Source organism: Perna viridis, chromosome 1 (genome assembly GCF_037379345.1).
Source record: "Perna viridis isolate PV_CMFRI_1.1 ecotype Kerala chromosome 1, ASM3737934v1, whole genome shotgun sequence".
Classification (NCBI taxonomy): domain Eukaryota; kingdom Metazoa; phylum Mollusca; class Bivalvia; order Mytilida; family Mytilidae; genus Perna; species Perna viridis.
Genome location: NC_142445.1, coordinates 14,544,356 through 14,568,477, shown reverse-complemented (window position 1 = coordinate 14,568,477; position 24,122 = coordinate 14,544,356). Strand labels below are relative to the sequence as shown.

The window sequence follows — 24,122 nt, the reverse complement described above, 5'->3', positions numbered from 1 at the left end:
AGGCAGCCATGTTTTTCGACGAATAAAAAATCCCCACATCAGATCTATGCAGGATACCCCAAGAAACATTCATACCAAGTTTGGTTCAAATTGGTCAAGTAGTTTCAGAGGAGTTTTAAAAGATTGTTAACGACGACGGACACCAAGTGATGGCAATAGCTCACATGGCCTTCGGCCAGATGAGCTAAAAATGTACAAGTAATTTGTGGATTACTTCAGAAATACATAATTGTTATTTATCTTCTGGGAGCTACATGCCAAGTCTAACTCAATTGTTTACATTGTTTAAACTCTAAATTTCATGTGTCCTGGTTGTTAGGTTAAGAAAAACAAGAATTAGATTCAATGTAGAATGCTTTATTATACAAAACCATGTGATAATTCTAGAATTAAGCTATCTATGAAGGCTGTTAAACTTTGTACCTTGTACATAATATATCTACAATAAAAACGTTTCCAATTTTATCAACTCTTGTCCTCCATAAAAGATAAATCTTTTGACCTTGTAAGTCATTTGACCTTGTGATACTGGCACAAAAGTAGTAAGTAAAATAAAAACGAAAGGAAAAGATGTTTACAAGAATGGATACTGGTCATATCAATTTTAAATCACAAATTGCGATAACAACTATAGTCTATAGAAATGTGACATACAGAGTTTATATAGAGATAAAATTCCATGATTATCTAGTTACTCAACTTCAAAAAACAAGGCCACCCAGGCTTTTTAATGATATTTAAATGAGATTTATTTACCATCTCAAACTTTGATCATATTGAAAAACAAATTTCTCATCGCAAAAGATTTTTATGGAAAAGATGTCAATATTCATGGTCTTTGTAGTTTGGTCAATCACAACTGAAATGGAAAACTTCCTCTGGAAATTTAGATGTTCTTTTGAAATTCCCAAACTCAAATTCTACAATATAACAAAATTTTGACATATGATAAAATTGAAACCCATAATAAGTAATATGAAATTGCTATGCCTTGAAATGGTAGAAATTATTAAATTTAATTATGACATAAAATAAATCTTTCCTTATCCACTACACACTTTATTGAACAGTGATCGGTTAAATGGAGAGCCAATCAGATTTATCCTTTTCATCAATTAAAACTGTTAAAAAAGTGAGTCAAAATATGGACACAGTTTTCTTATATGTATTAGTTAATTTAGATCAATTTAACCATTAAAAACTTATAAAGTAATATCACTGACTTAAATATGCTTTTTAAAAATAATGAGTAAGAAGAGCCAGGTTATTCAACTCTTCAATACCAAATCCAATAACAAGAGTTGGGGCATGCAAGAACCTTTCACACTTCAAGCTCACTCCCATTTTTCCAATATATTATGCTTGAGACACAAAATCCAGCAAGATAAAAAAAACTTCATTCTCCTTAGAGAGCTCAAACAAAACCTCAATTCTCCCTAGATAGCTCATTGATACATGATTCATGCAGTGTAACTAAATCACTATGGATATATCCCATAGCACCAAGTATCAGTTTTGTCTGGATGCTATACATCTCGGACTTTATCATGATTTTATTTTGGACGGATTCACATGTTTCATATTGATGCACAATTTTCTGATTGATTCATATATTTACATTAAAATTACTTGGAATTACACTGGTATCATAAAATATACATCCTTAAAAAAAACTACATAGCACAACCATGGTTAGAACAGCAGGCAATTTACTGGTTTATTAGGAATATGAAGCTAGGAAAACTTAAGAAAACATTCAGTTAAAATTTGAATATTCTCAGCAACAGCACAATAGCAAAACATTTTGGTCTACAATATGTATATTGTTTGTGATACATATTTGTACAATGAATCATTTCATACAAATCACCGTAGTAAGGCTTACCTAATTAATTTCTAAGGAAAAAATAGTTTTCACTTGACAAAAGCTGTGCAGGGTATGACATTAACATTTTATGAACTTTGTCCTGTCAGGCAAGTTGATGAAAATTCTACTTGTCAAAACTGAAATTTAGGCTGTCATTATGTAAATGACTGTTGAAAAATATAAAAGATTTGGTTGTCCTCCAGGCAAGTATAATTTAACTTTTTCTTGTCCGAATGGTAGTTTTACTTGTCCCCTGCAATAGGACAACCTTCAATGTCCTGATGTGGTCAAACTGAAAGCAGGAGTCTGGAACCAAATGAACATTAAAATTTTACCATACAACCAAAAATAAAAGTATATTCAAAAGCTATCAGTAAGCAAATTATGTCACCAATATAGTTCATATAAATATACACTATTTTGTGGTTTTGATTGACAAATTAAATTTGCTATTTGTATTACTGATACTTATTGTTAAAAAAGTACACCACACTTATACAAGTATATATTTATAATCATCGAGATCTCATACACGATACTTAAATTGTTGGAAAAACTAGTATGTTACAAAAATAAATATGTACAGTTACTGATTTTATTAAGTTAAAAAAATATCACAGATTGAATAAATATAAATTATTATATACATGTAGCTGTAAAGAGGCTAACTTTGGGGAATTATCACATGGAGGTTAATGAAATGCATTTAGGAAGCAATTTCATTTAAAGTGAAAATCAAAAGAGAGAGAGGGAGCAGAAACAATAACAAAAACAATTCTTTATTACAATATATCTAAAAAATATCACACAGATCTAGATTTAGAAAATTGTAGTCTTGGTTTGCACTCCTTCAAAAGTTGCAAAAGGATTATCAGATATTAAATCAATTATGAATTTTGATAATTAACAAAGCATGAAAGCATTTTCAATACAATAAAAAAGCCCATAGATACATTGACACTTAAAGATGGGCAATCATAGAGTCTACAGCAAGACGAAAAACCAGAAAATAATGTAAAAAATGCAATAATACTAAATGCAAAAATCAACAAATTATATAAGATATATAAAGCAACTAAGTGTCACACTTACATTATTTTAAAAAAAATAAAAATCTAGTCTCTCTCTGTTATATCAAGTGACAAGTTGAGTTTTCCACACTTTTGCTCTCCCTTGGTTGAACTCCCCATCTCCTTCAGTTTCTACCTTCTTTTTGTACTCAACAAGGGCATTCATACTCAATGGCTGCCACTCACTGACATAATCTGTATAATATTTCCGGTGTCTCTCAGGAATTGGTGCAGACTTGCATGAAGGATGGTCATCTTAAAAAAAGAACCAAACATCCAAAACTTTAAAAAATGTTAAAATTGAATTGACAGAATAGAATATGAGAAGTAGCAGTCAAGCCAAGCATGAAGAGTCTTCATAAAATCAATAAAAATATTGAACTTCCATTATTTGAAATAACATAAAAGTTTCAGTTATATTTTTTCCTATGTAATGAAATTGATTCTTTGAAAAGATTGATTTAAAATAAATTGAAACTGAAAGAAAATTCAAAATGAATTTAGCGTCAGTAAAAAGGACATTATCAATACCTGATGAAGCTCTCATTCCCATGACAGAATGGGCTTTATGTTCTGGTGCCTTGCCCTCATTAAATGGTCTGGGAATATCTTTATCTTCTCTGAACTTTTCAGAAAATGATCCTTTGTATCTTGTATCATTCTCAGTCAGGAACTTCAAATTGTTTTTCGGTCTTCTATGCCTTTTTGATGACATTAGCAACACCAATTCATCATCTAATCCACTGTACTTTTCCTCTGGTCGGACATTTTCTTTGAAGTTGTCTTGGATTTCTTCTCCTTCTTCTTGAATGGGATCAGATTTCAAATCTCTTCCATCTTCCTTTGCTCGCAGCCATTTTGTGTATTCTTCCTCTGAGAATTCCTTTAAAAAAAATCATTAACATAAAAGTACATGTAAATACATTGTATTACTTTTTCAAAAAATGATGAATTTTAATTAACAAAAAACAAAAAAATCTGCCTGAAATAAATGCAACTATTTGCCATATTTATTATAATAGTCTTTGTTCCAAACTGTAGGTATAAAAATAATGATTCATTTTTTGTAAGCATAATCTCAATCACTACATTTACAACCATTACAAGCATATGTATGCTGGAATTGACAGCCCAAAGATAGTGCATACTACTTACAATTGAACCATAACTAATGAAAAATCAAAAGTAAGGATTCAATCTAGTTCTGGTTCTGGGTTTTAAAAACTCCTTTAACTGCCATTAAACTTGAGTGGTGAAAAAAATAAGGTTCTTTAGAGCAAAATGCAGCCATTTATAAAAAAAATAAACTCGTGTGGTCAAGACAGACATTAGGTTAAATTTATTCTTGCCCCTGGATGGCCATTAATTTTAAACATTAAAATTGCATGACTTGCATTTTCTTAGTAGGGATCCACTTAGAATTCTGACCAACAACCATTTTTCAAAAATAAAAAAAAGACTACAAGTATCCCCAGGTGAATCACTATTTTCTTAGAGAGTACAGGACATAGAACTACTTTCAATAAACCTACAGAAGTATCGTCTAGCCAAGATGGAAGATATTTCCCAACACCTTCACCCATCTGTTCATGTAACTCATTCACAGGGTTTTCAATGTTAAGGATGTTTGTTCTGTCTTGATTGTTAACTGAGGCTCTGTACATAATTTCAGTCTTGTGTCGCTGGTTTCGTACCCTCTTCAGAATTGACTGGTCAGACAGTCTGGCTATCTCAGATACCTATTGAATAAAGATAATTGATTTCTAACTGCTTTTTAAGTGTTCAAACAGACACACAAAGTGGCTTTTTCACTGCAAAAATATTGTATTACATGAAAGGTCCTACCTTAAATGCTAGTATAAATTTGTTTTAAAAAATCTGACAATGAGGTTGAATTACAGACAATATTTGCCCTGTCCAACATGAAAATATGATGAGTGTCCCTTTATGGTAATAAGACCAACAATTCCCACAAATTTTGAATGTAAGGTTACAGACATTAAGTTGTTCAGCAACACCAGGTATGCCATATTTAACCATCAACCCTATTTGCCAGTGGAATATTATTTTTTTCAATATACTGAATTCTACTATTTTTTTCCAGTATCTTTGAATCCCTTTTCGTCATTGATTTACAGGTATTCCAAGAACAAAATAAATTACTGAAGTGGTTTTTATAGCTATTCTTGTGAGATCAAATATACAAAGAAAATTTAAATTTTACCAGTATTGTTCTATTTTAAAAAAGGTTGTTTTCTATATCAAAAAAGGGGCAATAGTTACAATAATACAAAAAACAGGGCAAATATCATTTTGAACTTATTCACATTTTACAACTTCTATGTTCATATTGCTTCAACTTCATTGCAGCAATAAAAGTTAGATGGCTTTTATTTAGTGACTTTATAGAATATTCTATAAACTATTGTTCCACTTCCTCGTTACAAAATGCAGAAAGAATCATATATCAGCAGCTTTTATTTTTCAAACTTACGTCATCGTTGTCTGCAGCAAATATTCTTCTCAGATTCACATTGTACTTCCCGAGGTGGAATCTCACTAGGGCATTATAAGCATCCTGAAAATAATAACAAAGTTACATAACAAAAAGCCAACTCAATTACTAACAAAGGAATTATTGACATAAAATCAAATTCATAAAAACTTTCACTTACTTAGCTGGTTTTAAAATGTCAAATATGTAGTGAAGTTTTCTGCAATATGTATCCATATTCTGGCTCAGATTTTGAAGCTATATTTAGTTTATGTTACAGCAGTCAATAAATCATATTAGATAATTCTGTAACATTATCTAAAGCTGAGCCAAAACTAATCAATATTTTTCTTCTTTAATGCACATCTAATAATCCTGAGATTTACATCATACATGTATATGTTCATGAATGAGCATATGGGCACCTTCCTGACAATGAGCTGTTAAAAAATAAGTGTTGAATGCCAATGTCATCCAACTTGCAATGACTTAGCGTTTTATTGTTTATTTCTTCACTTTAGTTTTCTAATATGGGTCAAAAGATCAAAATTAAATCATGTTCAAAAAGAAGATATCTACTACCCCTACTATTAAGTATCGGTCCCTGTAAGAATCAAGCAGTGGGTTAAACATGGTATAGAAAACCCATCATTTTGATAGTGTAATTTGGCTATTTGCACCATCAAAATCAAGGAAAACAGACAAGATTCTCCATATCATGCTGAACCATTGAGTTACAATTTCATTGAAATGCACTGAAAGTGAATATTTCAAGGGCAGATAACTTTGTCAAAAACTCATTTTTTAACATTGTTTTGAAAAATTTCTGAGCAAAGCCAGTGATGCAGACATTAAATAGTGTTATTTTCAAATAGAGAAAGTATCCTTGAATAATATTACATTGTCAGATGGGTAGGTTTTTGACATGCATGCTTCTGATTTTTCCCATTTTGCCTGATTCTTACAAACACTTACACTAAACTCACAGTTTAACAATATCATTCAATTAGTTAATCATATCATGATATCACTTGACAGTTGAAAGTACATGGCTTTCAAAATGTTTTACAGACATGTCTAATCAGAATGCTATATCAGCAAAGAAGTTCAAAGGTCAACATGGAATGACAGGTTAAAATCTCTCCATATTGGAGATATTTTCAAATATAAGTTGACAGTTCTAAGGAAAGGTTAGCATCTGTTGCTTTATTTGTTCTGTAATTATGTAACATTTTTCCTAATGTATTGGATTACAGGTTACTTTAACAGTTATGCAGTTTGATTTATAGGAGTGATGCTACCATTTTAGGATTGTTTCTTCATGTTTAATGTTAAAGCAGCTAAATGTTCGGGTAAAAATTCTCAAACTTCAAGACTTGAAACTTTGATTTCAAGTATTCATATTATTTTTGAGTTTAAATTTCTTTCAATTTGAGAAATTTATGAAGGTTTTGCATGCTCCACATCAAAGTTTGGCTTACTCACACATTAGGCTTCATTAAATATCTTAAATTGAAAATTTTCCCAAACCTTTGCACAGATAAAATTATAACCAATTAACCAATTTAAAATTTTCTATTTGAGTTAAAACTAAAGTATTAGAGTAAAATTTCAATTAGCCATTTTTATGAACTGACCCTGGTGTCATTAAATACATAACCAACACCTTTCATGCAATTTGTTTGCATGACTCTTACAAAGAAAAGTAAACAAGAATATCTATCCATACAGGCTGAATAACCTTAAACATTTCAATGTAGATTTGGTGATCCTAAAACTACTGTACAATCATCCACAAACATTCTTAGCAGTTTGGGAACTGCCAGAATTTGAATGTGTTTCCAAATTCATAAACATTGAAATAATTTGTTTTAGTTGTCTGAACTTTGAAAAATACCTTGCTGACTAATGTTTAATTTGGATGCAAACAATAATTTTTGGACTTCTCAAGACAAAACTCTTGACATTTTCTGAATTATAATTTTGATCATATACAAACCAATAATGAACTAAAACACTTTCCAACATTGTTTATTTGTTCCATTTATAAGAACAATGTCACATTACTAAGACAATGTCAATGGTCACATTTTACAGACAATCTATTGATTATTTCACTGATCTCATAATAAAATTACATCTATAGCCTTTAAAGCATTGCATAATACCAAGAATAAGGAATGAATTCTTCCTTAGCCACAAACACCTTCCATGATATAAATCTGTATTTAACATCTACATCAGATCAAAGTTTGGAGAAATTCACATGAACTCTTGCATAATATTTTCTACATGTTTTTCTTAACAACATACCTTATATTCACGAGGAATCTTTGCATCTTCCTTATATAATCGTAGCATTGACTCTTTTCTTAGAATGTCCAACAATTTTTCTGCACCAGCTCTTCCTGCATTGTGAAAAATGATAGAGTAAACAATTATATAAAGTTAAGCTTAAAATAAAAAAAAAAACTAAAACAACCCACCCTAATAGAGTTTAAAATGACAACAACAAAAGATATAATATCAGTTTATGCAATGAATGTAACATTATATATTTGAATTTTGTAACTTTTTTCTCTTTAAAGATAATGATATTGAAATGTGCTGACTCATCATATATTCATATAACAGGATACAAATAAAATTATTTCCAATTTTAAAATTCCCAAGACAAAATGTTGCCTTGGGACTGATGCTCCAGTTCTCTTGACAGCTTCAGGTCAGAAGAAAATGGAACTATGCTCATATTTCATATCTTAAAGTAAATGTCTCCTAAGTTACCATAATAATATGTCTCCCATTTTCATAGAAATTATTTTTAATTTTACAAAACCTAAATTGAGAAATGATACACACATGCAATATTTATAGGCCTTGGACTTAATTTGTCAGTCATGTAAAAAACTTCTGATAATACAAAAACCCTACAAAACACCTTTACATGTCCTCAAAATACTCAGAAATAATTTAATTTCATATCAAATACATACATTGAAGAGCGAGTGATCCTAAATGCATAGGTAGCCGGCGCAAAATTACTTATATTAGTAAATAGTTGGTATTACTGGTATGAGCCTGAATGATGGTATTACTGGTATGAGCCTGAATGATGGTATTACTGGTATGAACCTGAATGAAAAGTTACATCCACAACATAACCTACTTTCTACAATTGCAGGATGATTTATGTCCGAGAAGAGCATTAGGTCCAACAGAAATCTCTTGTTTTGCAAAAATGTTTCAAATTAACCTTATATTAGCACCATTGCAACCGAAATAATCTTCATATACCCAAGTTTGTCAAGTACATAATATTTCTCATCTGATCTGAAATTAATCTAAATCCTCATAATGCAATAATCCTGTTTCCCACAGAGGAATTTATAATCTAAAATACTGCAATTTAAATTCATAACTGAAGGCATTAAGGTGTCCCACTTTACTTTTAACATCAATCTATAATCACTTCAACACTTAAAGTAGAAAATGGATCATAAAACTAATTTTGCATAACTGAACTGTACTTAAATAATAAAAAAGTAGCAATCACATTTAAAATATAATGATAATAGGTATGGTGTATATGTCAGAGAGATAAAAAAAAACCACCGGGATAAAAATGTATTTATAGTCTCCTAAACCATCAATCACACATTGATCTCCCTTTGTGGGTTTTAATACCACATAATTTGTTAGTTATATTACAGTCATATCAGCATTTCTCACAAATATTGTTTTCCTTTCTTTTACTAAGGCATACTCCTTTAGATGATTCCTGATATCATTAAGTTTTCAAAAGTTTTATTTAAAAAAGTACATTAAAGAAGTATCCAAGCTACTGTCAAATCAGCCTTTTTCCTCACTAATGAAAAAATGTAATTTGAGAAAATCCCTGTCCATTGATGATTGTCTACTATAAAACTAAGATAAACAAATTTAAATATAGATACTAAATTTTTATTCTTAGAAACCACAACAAATACTTAATCTACTAATCCTCTAGGTACCAGTATCGTATTGCATATCCCTGAGCGGGTGTACGTCAAAACCTGGATGCCATAAAAATATAGTGCATTTTCTTTTTGCCTCTCTACAAACTAATGTTTTGTCAAAAGACATGAACAATGACTTAAAAAATAGAGCAAACATCACACTGTAAGATGAAGAACTTTTTTAAAAGAAAATCTAACATAATATCATAAAAATGTTCCACTGAAAAGGTTGGTTAGGTGAGTGCAAAACGAAAGTGAAAGTAGGGAAAATGGCTATTTATAGTTCAAGACTACTTTTCTGTCCAATCTTCGTGGACTCACCCTATTTTCTTTGCAGGAAATTATTTTTTCACATGTCCTTAGAAATGCTACATAAGTGAAAGTTTTATTGAATCAATTTACATATTTTTTAAAAAATCCTAAAAATATGCACTTCATTATAGAAGTCTATGGGAAAATTAATACGATACTGAGACCTCTAGCTTTTGTAGTCTAGAGTTATTTCCCTTTGTTCATTTACCATGTATTTCATTGTCATTCTTTTTTATCTCTTCAAACTTTTTTGAAAAAGCTGAAACAGATTCATATATTTAAAGCATGAAGTAATTTTGTATATGCATGAATAAATTGTTCTTTTTTTTACATTTGTTGTCTTGAATGGAATTTTCTTGAATACAGTTTATACAAACTGTGGAGTCTTCCAGCAACGAACATTTTCCTACATAAGTGTCAATATATGTTGCCTAACAATTCTTTAAATTTCATCAAAATCCATGAAGTAGTTCAGGAGTTGTGCTTACAAGAAACATGGACAGGTAGACAGGGTGGTTCCTATATATCCCCAAACCTTGCAGGAGCTATAAAAACATGTCAGAAGTGCTTTATCTCCCTTTGCAAGAATCTGACAATAAATATCTCCCTTTGCAGAAAATAACATGTGATTCAATAACCTATGTAAAAATTGCCATTAAAATTCATTCAAGGGCTGTGAAAAGAACAAGTACATCTCTTTACAAGTATCTCACAATTATCATCTTGCTTCATGAATATCTACCAGTACTTATAATAATGTAACTTAACAAAAATTCATCAAACTGTTTAATGATATCTTAATAATATTTTGGCAGATCAACTATAGACAGGGGGCACCTATAACCACTTAAAAAAGAAAAAAACAAAAACAACAAACAACAAACAACAAACAAACAAAAAACAAATTCTCAGCTGATTTTGTAAAAAAATCAGTTGTTCCATATTACAAAGATGTACAGATACAATGTAATCCTCATGCAAATCGCAGTGAAAAAATTACACCCCCATATTTAGCCCTTATATATATATAAAAAAATGTTGGAATTAGTATAACATGGTCATAGAAAAATAAATAACAAAGACATAGTGAATTGGCTTTCAAATCTATACAAACTATCAAGAAAATATCAGAATGCATTTAAATACTGTTTGCACAGAGAAGCTTGATTGGAAGTGTTTCTGAAATTCAATATGAATACAAAATTACATATTAACTTAAGGTTTAACAGAAGTAATTAAACATTTCCCACAAAAACAAATAGTTTCCATCAATAATATGATAAAGTCCCTAGAACCTATTAAAAACTATCAATAGTTCTCTCTTACAAGGAACATCAATTTCTGATATTGAGGAACACAAAAGAGTATAGAAATTGTAATTAAATCGTCATAATTCTTGTTTGGATGTGAGCAATTTCCATTCAAAAATCAATAAGATCCAATAAAATTTGCTGGAAACATTATTGGACATGATAATTGTATAATGATTGAAAACCTTTTTTAAAAAGCAACAATTTTCACCTTGGGATTTGCAATGAATGCATGACTGACGGCAACATGAGACTCCAATCCGCATTCCAAAACAATGTTGAGTAATAGTATTGTATATGGTTTCTGAATTTGTAAAGCATTTCAGAGAGATTCTTATTCCTAATGATGCTGAGAAAATAAATGTCATGAGAACCCATCAATATTTCATAATTTGAGAAATCAATTAGCTTTTGTAGGTTGGAGATAATAAAAAAGCCATTAAAGAGAAACTGATCATGTTGATCAAATTGAAACTAGATATCAAATCTTGCTATTAGAACTCAATATCTGGTGAAACCTTCCTCATTACTTCAAATCTAAAATAACAACTAAAAATAACCTCTTTTTGACCAAAATAGCATGCATAATTTTAAAATGGTGGCAGTACCATTCCTGTAAAAATTTATTTCTGTCTCACAAAGGTTATCACGTAATGAATGAGTGTGAGTGTCTCACATATTAATGGCCTGATTTTTACAAGAATAAGAATTTGTGGTTTTAAAAAAAAAAAAAAAATTTCCAATTGATATTTTAACAGCAAGCTCCTGTAATGAAATGGAACTATTTTCCAAACCACAAATGAGGGAGATATCAAGTTTGTCATGTTTAGATATTTTTACCTTGTTCACATTGCCAGTGTTGATTACTATTACCATCAAGTTTCATTTACTCAAAAATATTGCATCATCATATAAATACAAGCACAATTCATACTATCATACTTATGTGTTTCAATTTTCATGAAAAGTGGCTTAATGAATAGCTAAAGCCAAATGGTAAATGGACTGGGAAAGAAATCTATATGATAAAAACATGAAAATTCCACTATGAATAAAGCATATTTAAGGAGAAGGTAGCTATAACAGCCTAATCCATATACAGAAAATTACTCCACAATGGCAGATTCAATATGATATCATTGGATCAACATACCATATTAGGTTTTTTTTTTTGGGGGGGTGGGGGGTGGGGGGGTTAGTTGAAAAAAATAAATTTCTCTCATGGTATTGCATGACACAAGCCACATAAATAATAAAATACAAAAGCATGACTAAAGTATTCTATTTGCATAAGTACCCAACTAAAAAAAATACATTTGTCCAACCTTTTCACCATTTTAAATTATGTATTTGGAAAACTCTCTTGTGTAGTGTATATCGTTACTAAAATCCAAATATGAGTGAGAGGGTTTTTAACGTCCTTGACTACCCTGACAGGTCTCACAGGGAAGGAAATCTGAATATATTTGCATGACTTCTTATATATGAACTAACAATGTAGTTTTGGATGTAACAACTCTCCTGATTGGTTGACATTTTTGGTTTATCAAGTCATAAATATAACTGATAGCTTGTGATTGTAATATCATGTTTTTTTTACTGATTTAGTTGTTAAATTTTGATTAAAAATTAAATTTTAAGGAGTGATTGTAATATTTTTTTTCTATTTGAAATATCTCAGTGCATGTGGTGCACACTTAAAAATAACTCACTACACTAGTTATTGAGTGTTCATCACATGATTGGAGTAATTTGTTCATATACTGTACAAATTAAGAAAACATATAACAATAATTTCTGAATTGGACAAATATGTTTCATTCCCATGACTAAGAAATTAATATCCTTCTACTTCAATGATTCTACTGGTTAAGGGAGTCCATGTTGTAAGAATGGTATTCAGGTCACTATTGGCAGATATAGAAATGACAATGTACAGAGATTTTAGCATGCAAATATAACTGTGTTTTTCTTAATTTAATTCCTAATTCTCAACCATTACATTGACTGAGCATATCATCAGAACATGCCAATCTCATTGGATAATGAGTGTTATAAGTGATGTTTTCTGAGTTGATGAAACTTATTTCTAGCTACTTATACAGGCCATGCCCACATTCAGGGACTACTTTTATGATTGCTGTGTATTGCAATAAAAATCACCAAATTGGTGTGAGCCATCACAGACGGTTTCATGCAGATGAGTAAAAATAAGAGAATATAATGTTTCATTTTCGATGTTTCATCTGTGTGTTAAAGCTTTGACCGTAGCACATTTTCAATAAAGTGCCCTAGCCTCATGTCTATGGTAAAATTATTATTAATTCACAATTACATCTTGAGTACAAAGTACACACAAAAGTCTCATAATGCATTATTTAAAAAATTCTAAAGCATGACCATTGTCAACGTGAGAGAAGTAAAAACAATCAGTGCTGCTACAGTTACAATTATAAGCAGGTAGAAAATTATAACTAAGGAATAAGGTCATGTGCACCTTGAATAAGAGAAGATATAAGGAGGAGAGTGGGATAGAAAGGCATGCATATACTTGTCTACTACAACAACATGCAAAGTGTTTTCATGAAAAGAAAACATCAAAAGTTCCTTTTTTTTCATTTGTAAATATACACTCCTGCTGAAATATGAAAAACGACTAAACAAGCATGAAACAGTAATACAGGAGTGATAGGAGTGTCATACAAACATGCAAATGGACAAAAAATACAAAAGCAAAAGAAGTGCAGATCAATAGATGTGTGTTATAAAAATAGAACAAAGATAGATAACCAATAAAATGAGAGGAAAACAAGTATTGTCAACCAACCTGTTAATGGATTCACATCTGAAAATTAATATGTAAAATTAACATACAATACCACAGAAATTATTTCCATTATTAAACCACAACAAAATAAGCTAATTAAACAAAAACACAATTTAAATCACAAATAATCTTCCAAACAAGTAATGCTAATGAGCTACTTTGTTAGTGATTGAAGATAGAAAAATGATCACATTTAAGAAATACTGGTATTTGAAATCAATGTAAAATCAAACACACCTCCTTGTTTGTGTAGTTTTGGGTGGACTGGTTTTGTTGTTTTCTGTTCTATTTTTGGATGAAGGAAGTAATCAGCGTCTGGTCCAAACTTTTGATATAGCTGTACCTGATACCATTCCAGCATTTCTTTCTGTGATAATGGAGTTCCTGGTTTAGATTCTGGTCCACCAAGGTCTGGGTTGGATGGCGTTCTTGACATTGGAGGGAGAGAAGCCTGAAAAACTCTCCCTCCACGTGTACCAGGTGATGTAATGCTCCTCCCTGTGCCTGGGGACACAATACGTCTCCCTGCTGAGTGTGGACTGCCTGATTTAGAGGAAACATTTCCAGCTGAGGTGGTGCGTACTACAACTGGTTCTGGGGGTGGCTTGATTACAGTGGAGTTTCTAACTTTCTTTCGCCTATCTTCTCTAGCCGATTTCTTGTCTTCCTCTGGAAGAAGAATAGTAGTCAAGGATTATTCTACTTTCAATGTTAGTTATGCCTTATCTTAATTCAAAATATGTAAGCGTCTGAAAGAAATTTCAGCAAGCATTGGTTTTATCCTATTTAGATCTACTCATAGCTGCAAACATTTATGGCTTCTTAAACAAGATAACAACATAACCAATAATCCAAACAAAATCTTCAAAGAATGTTGACCTCTCAGCTTGCCCTCAAGAACGGCATTAGAGAAACAAATATCTATCTCTTTATTATTGAAACAAAGTAACAAGTTTCACCATATTATCAATTGGCTGCATAATTCATTCCATTTGATTTACTACAGAATGATATCCAATATTTATAACCAGGTTTGGCTTCCCATAAATATAGAAGCTGTATGGTAATTCTGACAAATCCACAGAGAATATAACAAAGCTTATGATAAGAAGAGAATTCAGTATGCTGCTCAACATCCTACAGTAAACAATAAACTACATGTATGTAGTATATACATGTATATATAATGAGGGAAGACTGGCAACATCTCTGCAAGCATATCATGAACCTATTAGACATAGTAAATAAAGACTTATAGTACACTTAAAGGCATCATGAACCTCGGAAATATTAAGTAACCATTTATAATCAGAGTCCATAATTATGTCAAATATGTGGAGATTTAGAAAGACATACATCACCCTTTTACATACATGATAATGTACTGAAAAATATTTGGTGACATTTTCATGGAGATTTTTGCATGATTGCAAAGCAGAGGGCCAGAGTAAAGAAATCTTGCTACTCTTTGTTTGCAGGAGAAAGTATCAAGGCTATTATCAGACTCAAACATGTACTCTTTATTAACAACTGGTATTATAACATGAATTACAGTAATTATAAGGTAATAAATAAAACCTAAATCCCTACTAGTCTGGTTTCATAAGAAAAAAGAGAAACCTACCATCTATGGCCTCGAGACTGCCTAACCCCCTTGTGAGTGAATGTCGTTGCAACATTTCATATCATCCTAACTAAATATGTCTCAAATATTTATAGTTAAAAACAAAATCTATTGATTTGTATAACATCTTACTCTACTTAAGATCATTAAAACACATGAATAATGCCAGAGTTTTCAATGTGGAGCCTTTAATCTCCAAATAATGAAGTACATGTATTTATCTAGGGATTAGAACTGTTAGAACTATTTAACTAATGGGGGATCTCGTCAATGATCTGTAGTTTTTATAATATAATTTGTATAAATGGTTTTATCTATTCTCTCATTTTATCTACAATGTAAAGTGCTTTTGTAACAATTACAAATGTAACTGATAGTGAAGTAAAATCTGTTTAACTATTTTAACAAGAATGCTACCCATAGCCATAAGTCCCCCGCTGCTGTAGAAAGAGTTGAATTAGAAATGTTTGACACTTGTATAACTAGCAGATTCAAAACTTATGTGCTTTCATAAGTCCATGTGGCGATTCAAGGTTAATGTATCTTAATGAATCAAATTCTTCATACAACAACAAAAAATCCGCAAAAAAAGAATGTGAATAATGAAAAAAGTCCAATACTCCCATAAAAATTGTCGAATCAAAATAGCAGTTAAGTATGATCAACTACATATGGTAACAAACAATCCTACAAAATTTGGTCAAATTCCGTTCAGTGGTTTCTGAGGAGTTGCGTCCACAAGGTGTTCATATCGCAAATAATGTGAAAAATGAACAAAGTCCCACAACTCCCATAAAAATTGTCAAATCAAAATAGCGGTTAAGTATGGTGAACTACATATGGTGAAAAACAATCCTACAAAATTTGGTCAAATTTCGTTCAGCTGTTTCTGAGGAGTTGTGTCCACAAGCATCGGACGCACGGACGGACACCAGCATTTCTATGTCCCCCAAACAAAAATACAAAAAGAGAACAATTTTAAAGTAGAAAAAAAAAGGAAGGCATTCTGAAACCAGACTCAAAATTATTATTGAGTAGCAAATGAATTATGATAATTTGACTGCTGTTTAATAAACAAATTACCTACTTTTGAAACTTATTGAAAATATGGCTGAAAGATTAAAATGTAAGCTTTAAATCTTTATAAGTTTTATAGGCAACAGTTAATTCAGTAGAAGGAGCATAAAACTATGAGTCTACCATGCATAAGTTTAAATCTTGAGTCTAACATGCGTAAGTTTAAATGAACAAAAATCATTAAAATAAAGGTTTTCTAACTTTCAAGAATTAATCTTTTGATCACAAATGGCCAATCTAACGTAATATTTAGTACATGATTTTGCATGTACATGAATAATATCAGAAGAAGAAATGGTTATTTTCCATAAACCTGTAAACCCAGTCTGACTGTTACTCTACTAGGAAAAGAGGATATTGCAATAAGGGATTTTCAAGTACCGGTAAATGGAATGTTACAACTAGTCCAAATTTTCCTAATACGTCCAAGGTAACCAGCCAAATTTTCCTAATACATCCAAGGTAACCAGCCAAATTTTTTTTCACCAGAATTTTAGAACTTGTAAAGTCTACCGGTATTTTCCAGATGACCAATCTAACAAGGCATAGTTTTTTGGATCACTAATGAAGCCAATGTTGAGGACCTACAAATTCACTTAATACCTGTACTGTCTTCATTCATGTCACTATGATTAGGCAAGCTGTTGAAACCTAACTCATGTTGCAGTTACAATCAGAAGATAACACTGTATAAAAATCCTTGTTAATTGCCTGTATAAAAATAAGCCTGCATTTTTAAGATTTCTCAAAGAGAAAAAACACTATTATGTGTAGCTTTATATGAATACCTATAAGTTTTAGGAAAATACAATTTATAGATCTTGGCGGAAGTAAAATACATTTTAATTTCAGTATTTCAGCTGCTAGAAAACATTACAACTCTTGTCTCTTCAGAATAATTAGTTGCATGTTTCAGGTTAAATAAGGCCAATCTTTGGTACTGTGAAACAAAAGGCAAAGGAAAACAAAAACAAATCCAGTTACAAACTGTGAGTATGTTCATGGAAGGAAACCATGACATTTGAACTCAGAAAATATCAAGTTTCATCCAAATCTGTTGAATGGTTTAGAAAGAATTGTGCAAGAAACACAATACATTATTAACCACCTTTAAGAACTGTTTTTCAGGGGTCATAACTATAAAGAGACATACTTTCTGTAATGCTTGAATTGAATTTTCTCCCTTGACAAGCTACATTAACTTTAATGTATCTTAGAACTATTCTTAAATTGGAATTACAAAGAAGGGAGTGGGAGTTTCCAGTATATTTCTCCATTTACCAAACATTTATATGGAAAGATGGGTTCAGGAGCTTCTGGTATATTCTCCATTTACAAAACAGTTATATGGAAAAATGGGTTCAGGAGCTTCCAGTATATTTCCCCATTTATAGAACATTTACATTGGAAAGAAGGGTGTCAGAGCTTCTTATATATATTTCCCCATTTACAAAACATTTATATGGAAAGATGGGTTCAGGAGCTTCGGGTATATTCTCCATTTACAAAACAGTTATATGGAAAGGTGTTGGAGCTTCCAGTATATTTCCCCATTTACTAAACAGCTATGTGGAAAGATGGGTTCAGGAGCTTCGGGTATATTCTCCATTTACAAAACAGTTATATGGAAAGGTGTTGGAGCTTCCAGTATATTTCCCCATTTACTAAACAGCTATGTGGAAAGATGGGTTCAGGAGCTTCGGGTATATTCTCCATTTACAAAACAGTTATTTGGAAAGGGTGTTGGAGCTTCCAGTATATTTCCACATTTACTAAACAGTTATGTGGAAAGATGGGTTCAGGAGCTTCGGGTATATTCTCCATTTACAAAACAGTTATATGGAAAGGTGTGGGAGCTTCCAGTATATTTCCCCATTTACTAAACAGCTATGTGGAAAGATGGGTTCAGGAGCTTCGGGTATATTCTCCATTTACAAAACAGTTATTTGGAAAGGGTGTTGGAGCTTCCAGTATATTTCCACATTTACTAAACAGTTATGTGGAAAGATGGGTTCAGGAGCTTCGGGTATATTCTCCATTTACAAAACAGTTATATGGAAAGGTGTGGGAGCTTCCAGTATATTTCCCCATTTACTAAACAGCTATGTGGAAAGATGGGTTCAGGAGCTTCGGGTATATTCTCCATTTACAAAACAGTTATTTGGAAAGGGTGTTGGAGCTTCCAGTATATTTCCCCATTTACTAAACAGTTATGTGGAAAGATAGGTTCAGGAGCTTCGGGTATATTCTCCATTTACATAACAGTTATATGGAAAGGGTGTTGGAGCTTCCAGTATATTTCCCCATTTACTAAACAGTTATGTGGAAAGATGGGTTTAGGAGCTTCGGGTATATTCTCCATTTACTAAACAGTTATGTGGAAAGATGGGTGTGGGAGCGTTCAGTTCACAACCTATTTGACAAGCTTTTACCCATTACCCAATACCTTAAATATCTTGATTCAACTAATATTAAATATTTTCTGAGAGTAAACTGACACTTTTTATTTCATTGATTAGATACCAGAAGATAATTATAAGGCTGCCATGATATGACGTATTAGACCTTAATTTTGTAAAAACACATAAATAAATAATCAGCCGCAATTAGATCTCAACTTATAACAGGTTACTTGTGCAAGGAACTTTTCGCCCTGAGGTATTCAAACTGTTACCTCACATTGTATATATTTACAATAAGTCATATCTGAAAGTTTCAATAAGCTACTATTCAGAAAATCAGTATCAGTCTGTGATTCAGAGATTATTTCTATATGTGGTAAAACTTACATAATGCTAGAATAAATACATTCAAAGTTTGATCAGCATCATTGGTGCAATCAAGTTTTTTTGGTTACTAAAAAGTCATTGGAATACTGTAATGGCATGTATACAAGAGTAGTTTTTGCTGGGTACTAATTTTTGTTATATTGACAGTAGACAAAAAAGCATTTAAAAAGTGCCTGAAAAAATAAAATCACCAAACAATGAAACATTGCTTGTTTTGATTTTGTCTAAGTGTACTGATAGTATTCTAATTTGAAACAGTTCATTCCACTGAGACTTAAGTTTTTCAACAGATTGCAAGAATATCCTTTTCCATGTTAAGGAGGTAGACCTATGGTAAGAGATATAACTCATGAAATCAGTGATATGTTTGTATCATATTCAATTTCACAAAGCCTCGCAAGCTTTTGTTTGAAGCAGAATAAAATCAATCCAAGTTAATTAAATGCTTACATAATATTGATGTAAAATGCTGAATACAAACGTTCCAATGATTTTTAGGAGTTGTGTCCCTTACCCCAGGTCACCTCCTTAAATCGTTTTTTTTTTAATTTTTTTTTTTTTTTATTTTAGGTTCCTACTTTAAAAGTTGATATGTACTGGTACAAATAGAAACCAAAGAACAGCTCAGACAGTTGGAACTTCCTTTTTACCATAAATTTGTTAATTTATACCCAACTATACCAAATGTCATGATAAATCAGAAAAAGCATGAAAACCAATTACCGACTTTCCTAACATAGCACTTTATTAGCCAATACTAACCTAATGATTGCTTGCATTTCTCCTCTAAGGAAGCTTGTAATTCCCTTCTCCTCTTCTTTTCTTCATCTCTTTTCTGAGAAAAAATTGAGAAAAAATTGTAAGGCATATTTAGCAACAGAGAGGAGTATATCAATTGATTTTTCCAGTAAATTTCTCAAGAGAACAAGGAGCCTTGTCAAGTGTCGAGATATAATTCCTTACAATTGATAAGTTATGGCCCTTATGTGTCAACTTTAATTCATCTTTGTCTTAATTAAGGTATAAAAAGACTTTCTTTTGGTTTACAAAAAAACATTTTTTCCTAGCTTGATAACATAGTGTCCCATTTATTGACATTTTGTGTCTGGTGGGTGTACTATTATTATCTATTCAAAATTCCACCAAACACAGGCCTTGAGATTTGGAGTGTCAAATACTTTTGCCTGATTCTGGAGCTTAATCAAAAAGAATGCTTTAAGATGATTGACATTTTCAATTTCATTTATTAGTGCACTGGTGCAACGTGCCAATCAAATTTAGAAACTTGTTTATCATGACATAATTTACAAGGCATAGTGCTACAGTTAATACTGTGACTAACATCATGCAGTTTATAACATTCATTAACAACTTAATTAAATGAAAACAAGGTCAATTCACTAATGCACATTTTTTAATGTTGTTTAAAATTATACTTCAATATGGATACATAATGCAGTGCTTTTTTCATGTAAATATTGTTTTTTTTTTAATAAAATGTAATGACCTGTCACTTTTGCTTGGTAGGCACTACCACAAGGAACTAAAATAAACACACGCCTTCTGGTCCACTGCAAGCTAATTTTATGACTGCAACTGCCAGTCAAACAGAACTTGCCTGCTGGGCCACCTTATTTTCAATGCATTTTTCTATTTAACTTATAATAAAGGCAAGTCATCTTTACTCTGGGTCAGTTCAGTTTTGTAAAATTCTACCACTTGACAAGATAAACAAAATTTCTTTAATTCTACTCCTGCTAACAGGTCATAAAACACATGGTTAAACCTATTAATCAGTTTTGACTATCATGTAGACACCACAGCCCGAAACTTGACCTAAAAAAAATCAGTCCCTTTAAAACGGAAAAGTCCATTGATGGCTAATATATTATTTCAAAAGCAAATATTTTTTTTCATACAATCATAGTATGTAAAAATAATTGAATTCAAGCATGGCAAATTAAATAAGAAATATAAATATCCTTCACGGAACCCCACATTTTCAATAATACCTTAAATGTTTGATCTGAATGGGAATGAACAGGTTTTGGATCTTTTGTGCTTCGTAACATATATTTATGCCTGATCGAGCTTGTCCAAACATAGACAATGGGCCCTGAGTACCAAAACTAATAATCCTATTAAAAACACAAAAATTCATAGCATTGAACGTTTTGTTTCAATTATAATGATTGGACAGATCAAATGATAAGCTACAGGAAGGCTTGTTTGCTTTATTCTAAGGGACGTCCAATGATATTTTGTGACGTGGATGCATAGTGGCCCGAATGAAAGCCAGTGTCATTTTTATCTAAATTAAATTCCTTTCTTTTGCAATTAACATAATAAATAATAATTAATAAGATTTGGGCAAAACAACTTGATATATGTTATATTAATCTCACAATTGAGTTGGTTTGTCATTTATGTATGGCCATTTTATTTTCTGGTGAAATACTCTGAATAACCTGAGAAAGGTGGTTTGCACTAAATATAGAACAATGCTTTTTAAAAAATCTTCTAATTTCCCCAATATCCAATTATGCTGTGAACTAACAACATTATTTCAGTATTACATGAAACATTCCCTAAGTAAAACAACTTGTAATCAAAGTCCACAAAAAGCTTTTTCCATTCATTTTCTTCATAGAATTTAACCAAAAAAAGATACTTTCCATGATGCACGGTGATCTAAAAATTCCAATTTTTATTCAATCACCAATTACAACGTTGCATCATCATTAACATCAGAAATTATCAGAGAGAAAACCTCACTGAGATTATTAGACATTAAGTTAAATTGAATCCTTGCATGCAACTAGACAAATATTTAACTTTTAGGAGAAATTAGATCAAAGAATTGTGAAATGTCACGCCATGCTGTTAATAAAGCATTGCTTTTACTTATATAACTCTAGATTTATCAATCTGTTTTTCTGTAGAACTCTAAATTGCACTTTATCTGCAAAAAAAACTCTCTAATCTGAGTTAACATACAAATTTGTTAAAGCTAACGTTTTTACCCTCCATATTATGTTTTGTTTTGTTTTTTTTATACCTGTTTAATTGACCAACAGGACTAATCTGACAAAGTCTTCAGTAGTAAGAGGGTTCAAGTTTTGTTGCTGAAACCATTAATTTTCTCAACATGAAATGTTCATAACAGGTTTTCCAGTTTTATCATCAATAGAGCCAGGTAGAGATAAGCCTGCATACTGAATGTACCAGAATAGAAAAGAAAACTAATTCTAATTTGACAAATTAGTCTTTAAAGATTCTATAATGACATAATGAAATAGTTCCTTAGAGTATGCCAATAAGAGTGTTATCCTGGGAGTAGTAACATGAAGAGTAATGACAGAATTACCAAACTTTTAGTACTGTATATCATATTTTCAAAAAGTTGCACAAGATTGCAGCAATATATTTTCACAATAAGGTGTGTATTAAGTACCATAAATACATCAAATATTTGAAATGATTTATTTTACTTTCACAAGTAAGGAGTGAAAATTGTTGAAGATACAAAGTTCAGTTTAATCCCAATCTTTCCGAAGACAGTTATAATGCTAATGTGTCGGATTACATGTATATTAAAATAAAAATGAAATTTAGAAACAAACCCATACAGTGTACAATCATACCTTTGATGGTATACACACTCATTGAAGTTTGAACAAATAGGATCACACAATGTTTTATTTACAAAGTGGATTATTTTGTCCTATTTCTCTTGTTTATTTAATGGATCTCGATTCCCTTGTGCTAAAATGTATTTGTATGATCTGCTTTGTATAAGATCACAATTGATAATACTATTCCTATAATCAACTGACAAAATTCTATACTTAGTCAATGGATGTAAAGAACAAACAACACTCAGCACAGTTAAGCTAAGGAAAAGTATTGATGATTTTTTTTTTTGCCACAGTTTAATTTGCTGGTTCCTAAACATGAATTCATCATTGATTAGCGAATGAGTTTAAAATTTTCTACACCAAAGTCTGAGTCAATCAGCTAGATTTCATCATTTATTCCACTACACGATAGAGATAAATTCTTAAACTCATACCTATTAAGTATATAGATCACGATAGCCTGTTTGCAACACTAGTAAAATTAGATTAGTGTTGATTGTTTAGTTTGAAATCTCTGAGGGTTTTCCTTAATTAGAATATGGCTTTCATAGGGACAGAGATATTAATTATTCATTGTACACTCAACAGTTAAAGAAAAATTCTCAGTCTCACAGGGCTTTGCTACATAATTGATGTAAGCCACTATACAAAAGTGTTCAACGTGACCTTTGAAGCCCTATTTACGATTTCTGTATGTAAATTAACAATATATAAAAAGAACCAAGTGAAAGCAAACTTCTCAAGATTTTTGGAAGACCAAGTCATATATTTCTTCGTCTAAAATCTGTACAATAGAACAAATCATACTTTTGACCAGTAACTGTATCACTAGCACTTTTTTATCATTTGTAAACTTTAATTTTGCAATATAAAACACCAAGTCAACTTAACAGAAAGTAAGCTTTGTTTTTTTTTTTATATTTGTTAATTGTAATACTGCTTTTAGAAATTGAACTTTAGTACTGAAGGTTCAAAATAAGATCTAACACTAGAAAAAACAAACACAGACCTACTTCACTGGAAGCAACTTCGTGTGTTTCCAATTGACTTAACCAAGGACAAATATGCCAAGAAACACCATTGATCCATAATTTTCCCTCACTTTACTAAACATTTCTT

The 24,122-nt window shown here is 31.2% G+C and overlaps 1 protein-coding gene across 6 annotated transcripts in view; it reads right to left on the bottom strand.

The window, feature by feature from the left end:
• Positions 1-341: 341 nt before the first annotated feature.
• LOC148627386 (uncharacterized) overlaps positions 342-24,122 on the bottom strand; it is a 66,543-nt gene continuing 42,762 nt past the window's right edge. For 5 of the 6 annotated variants that reach the window (XM_088572150.1, XM_088572160.1, XM_088572185.1 and 2 more), the window contains 8 exons: positions 20,128-20,200; positions 14,113-14,544; positions 13,876-13,893; positions 7,745-7,839; positions 5,432-5,515; positions 4,470-4,676; positions 3,469-3,820; positions 342-3,192 (listed from right to left, as the gene is read on the bottom strand). In XM_088572150.1, coding sequence (XP_088428276.1) covers positions 3,002-3,192; positions 3,469-3,820; positions 4,470-4,676; positions 5,432-5,515; positions 7,745-7,839; positions 13,876-13,893; positions 14,113-14,544; positions 20,128-20,200 — 1,452 coding nt within the window. In that variant the 3' untranslated portion in view covers positions 342-3,001. The remainder of the gene's footprint in view (positions 3,193-3,468; positions 3,821-4,469; positions 4,677-5,431; positions 5,516-7,744; positions 7,840-13,875; positions 13,894-14,112; positions 14,545-20,127; positions 20,201-24,122) is intronic. The other variant, XM_088572167.1, reaches the window with a different exon arrangement.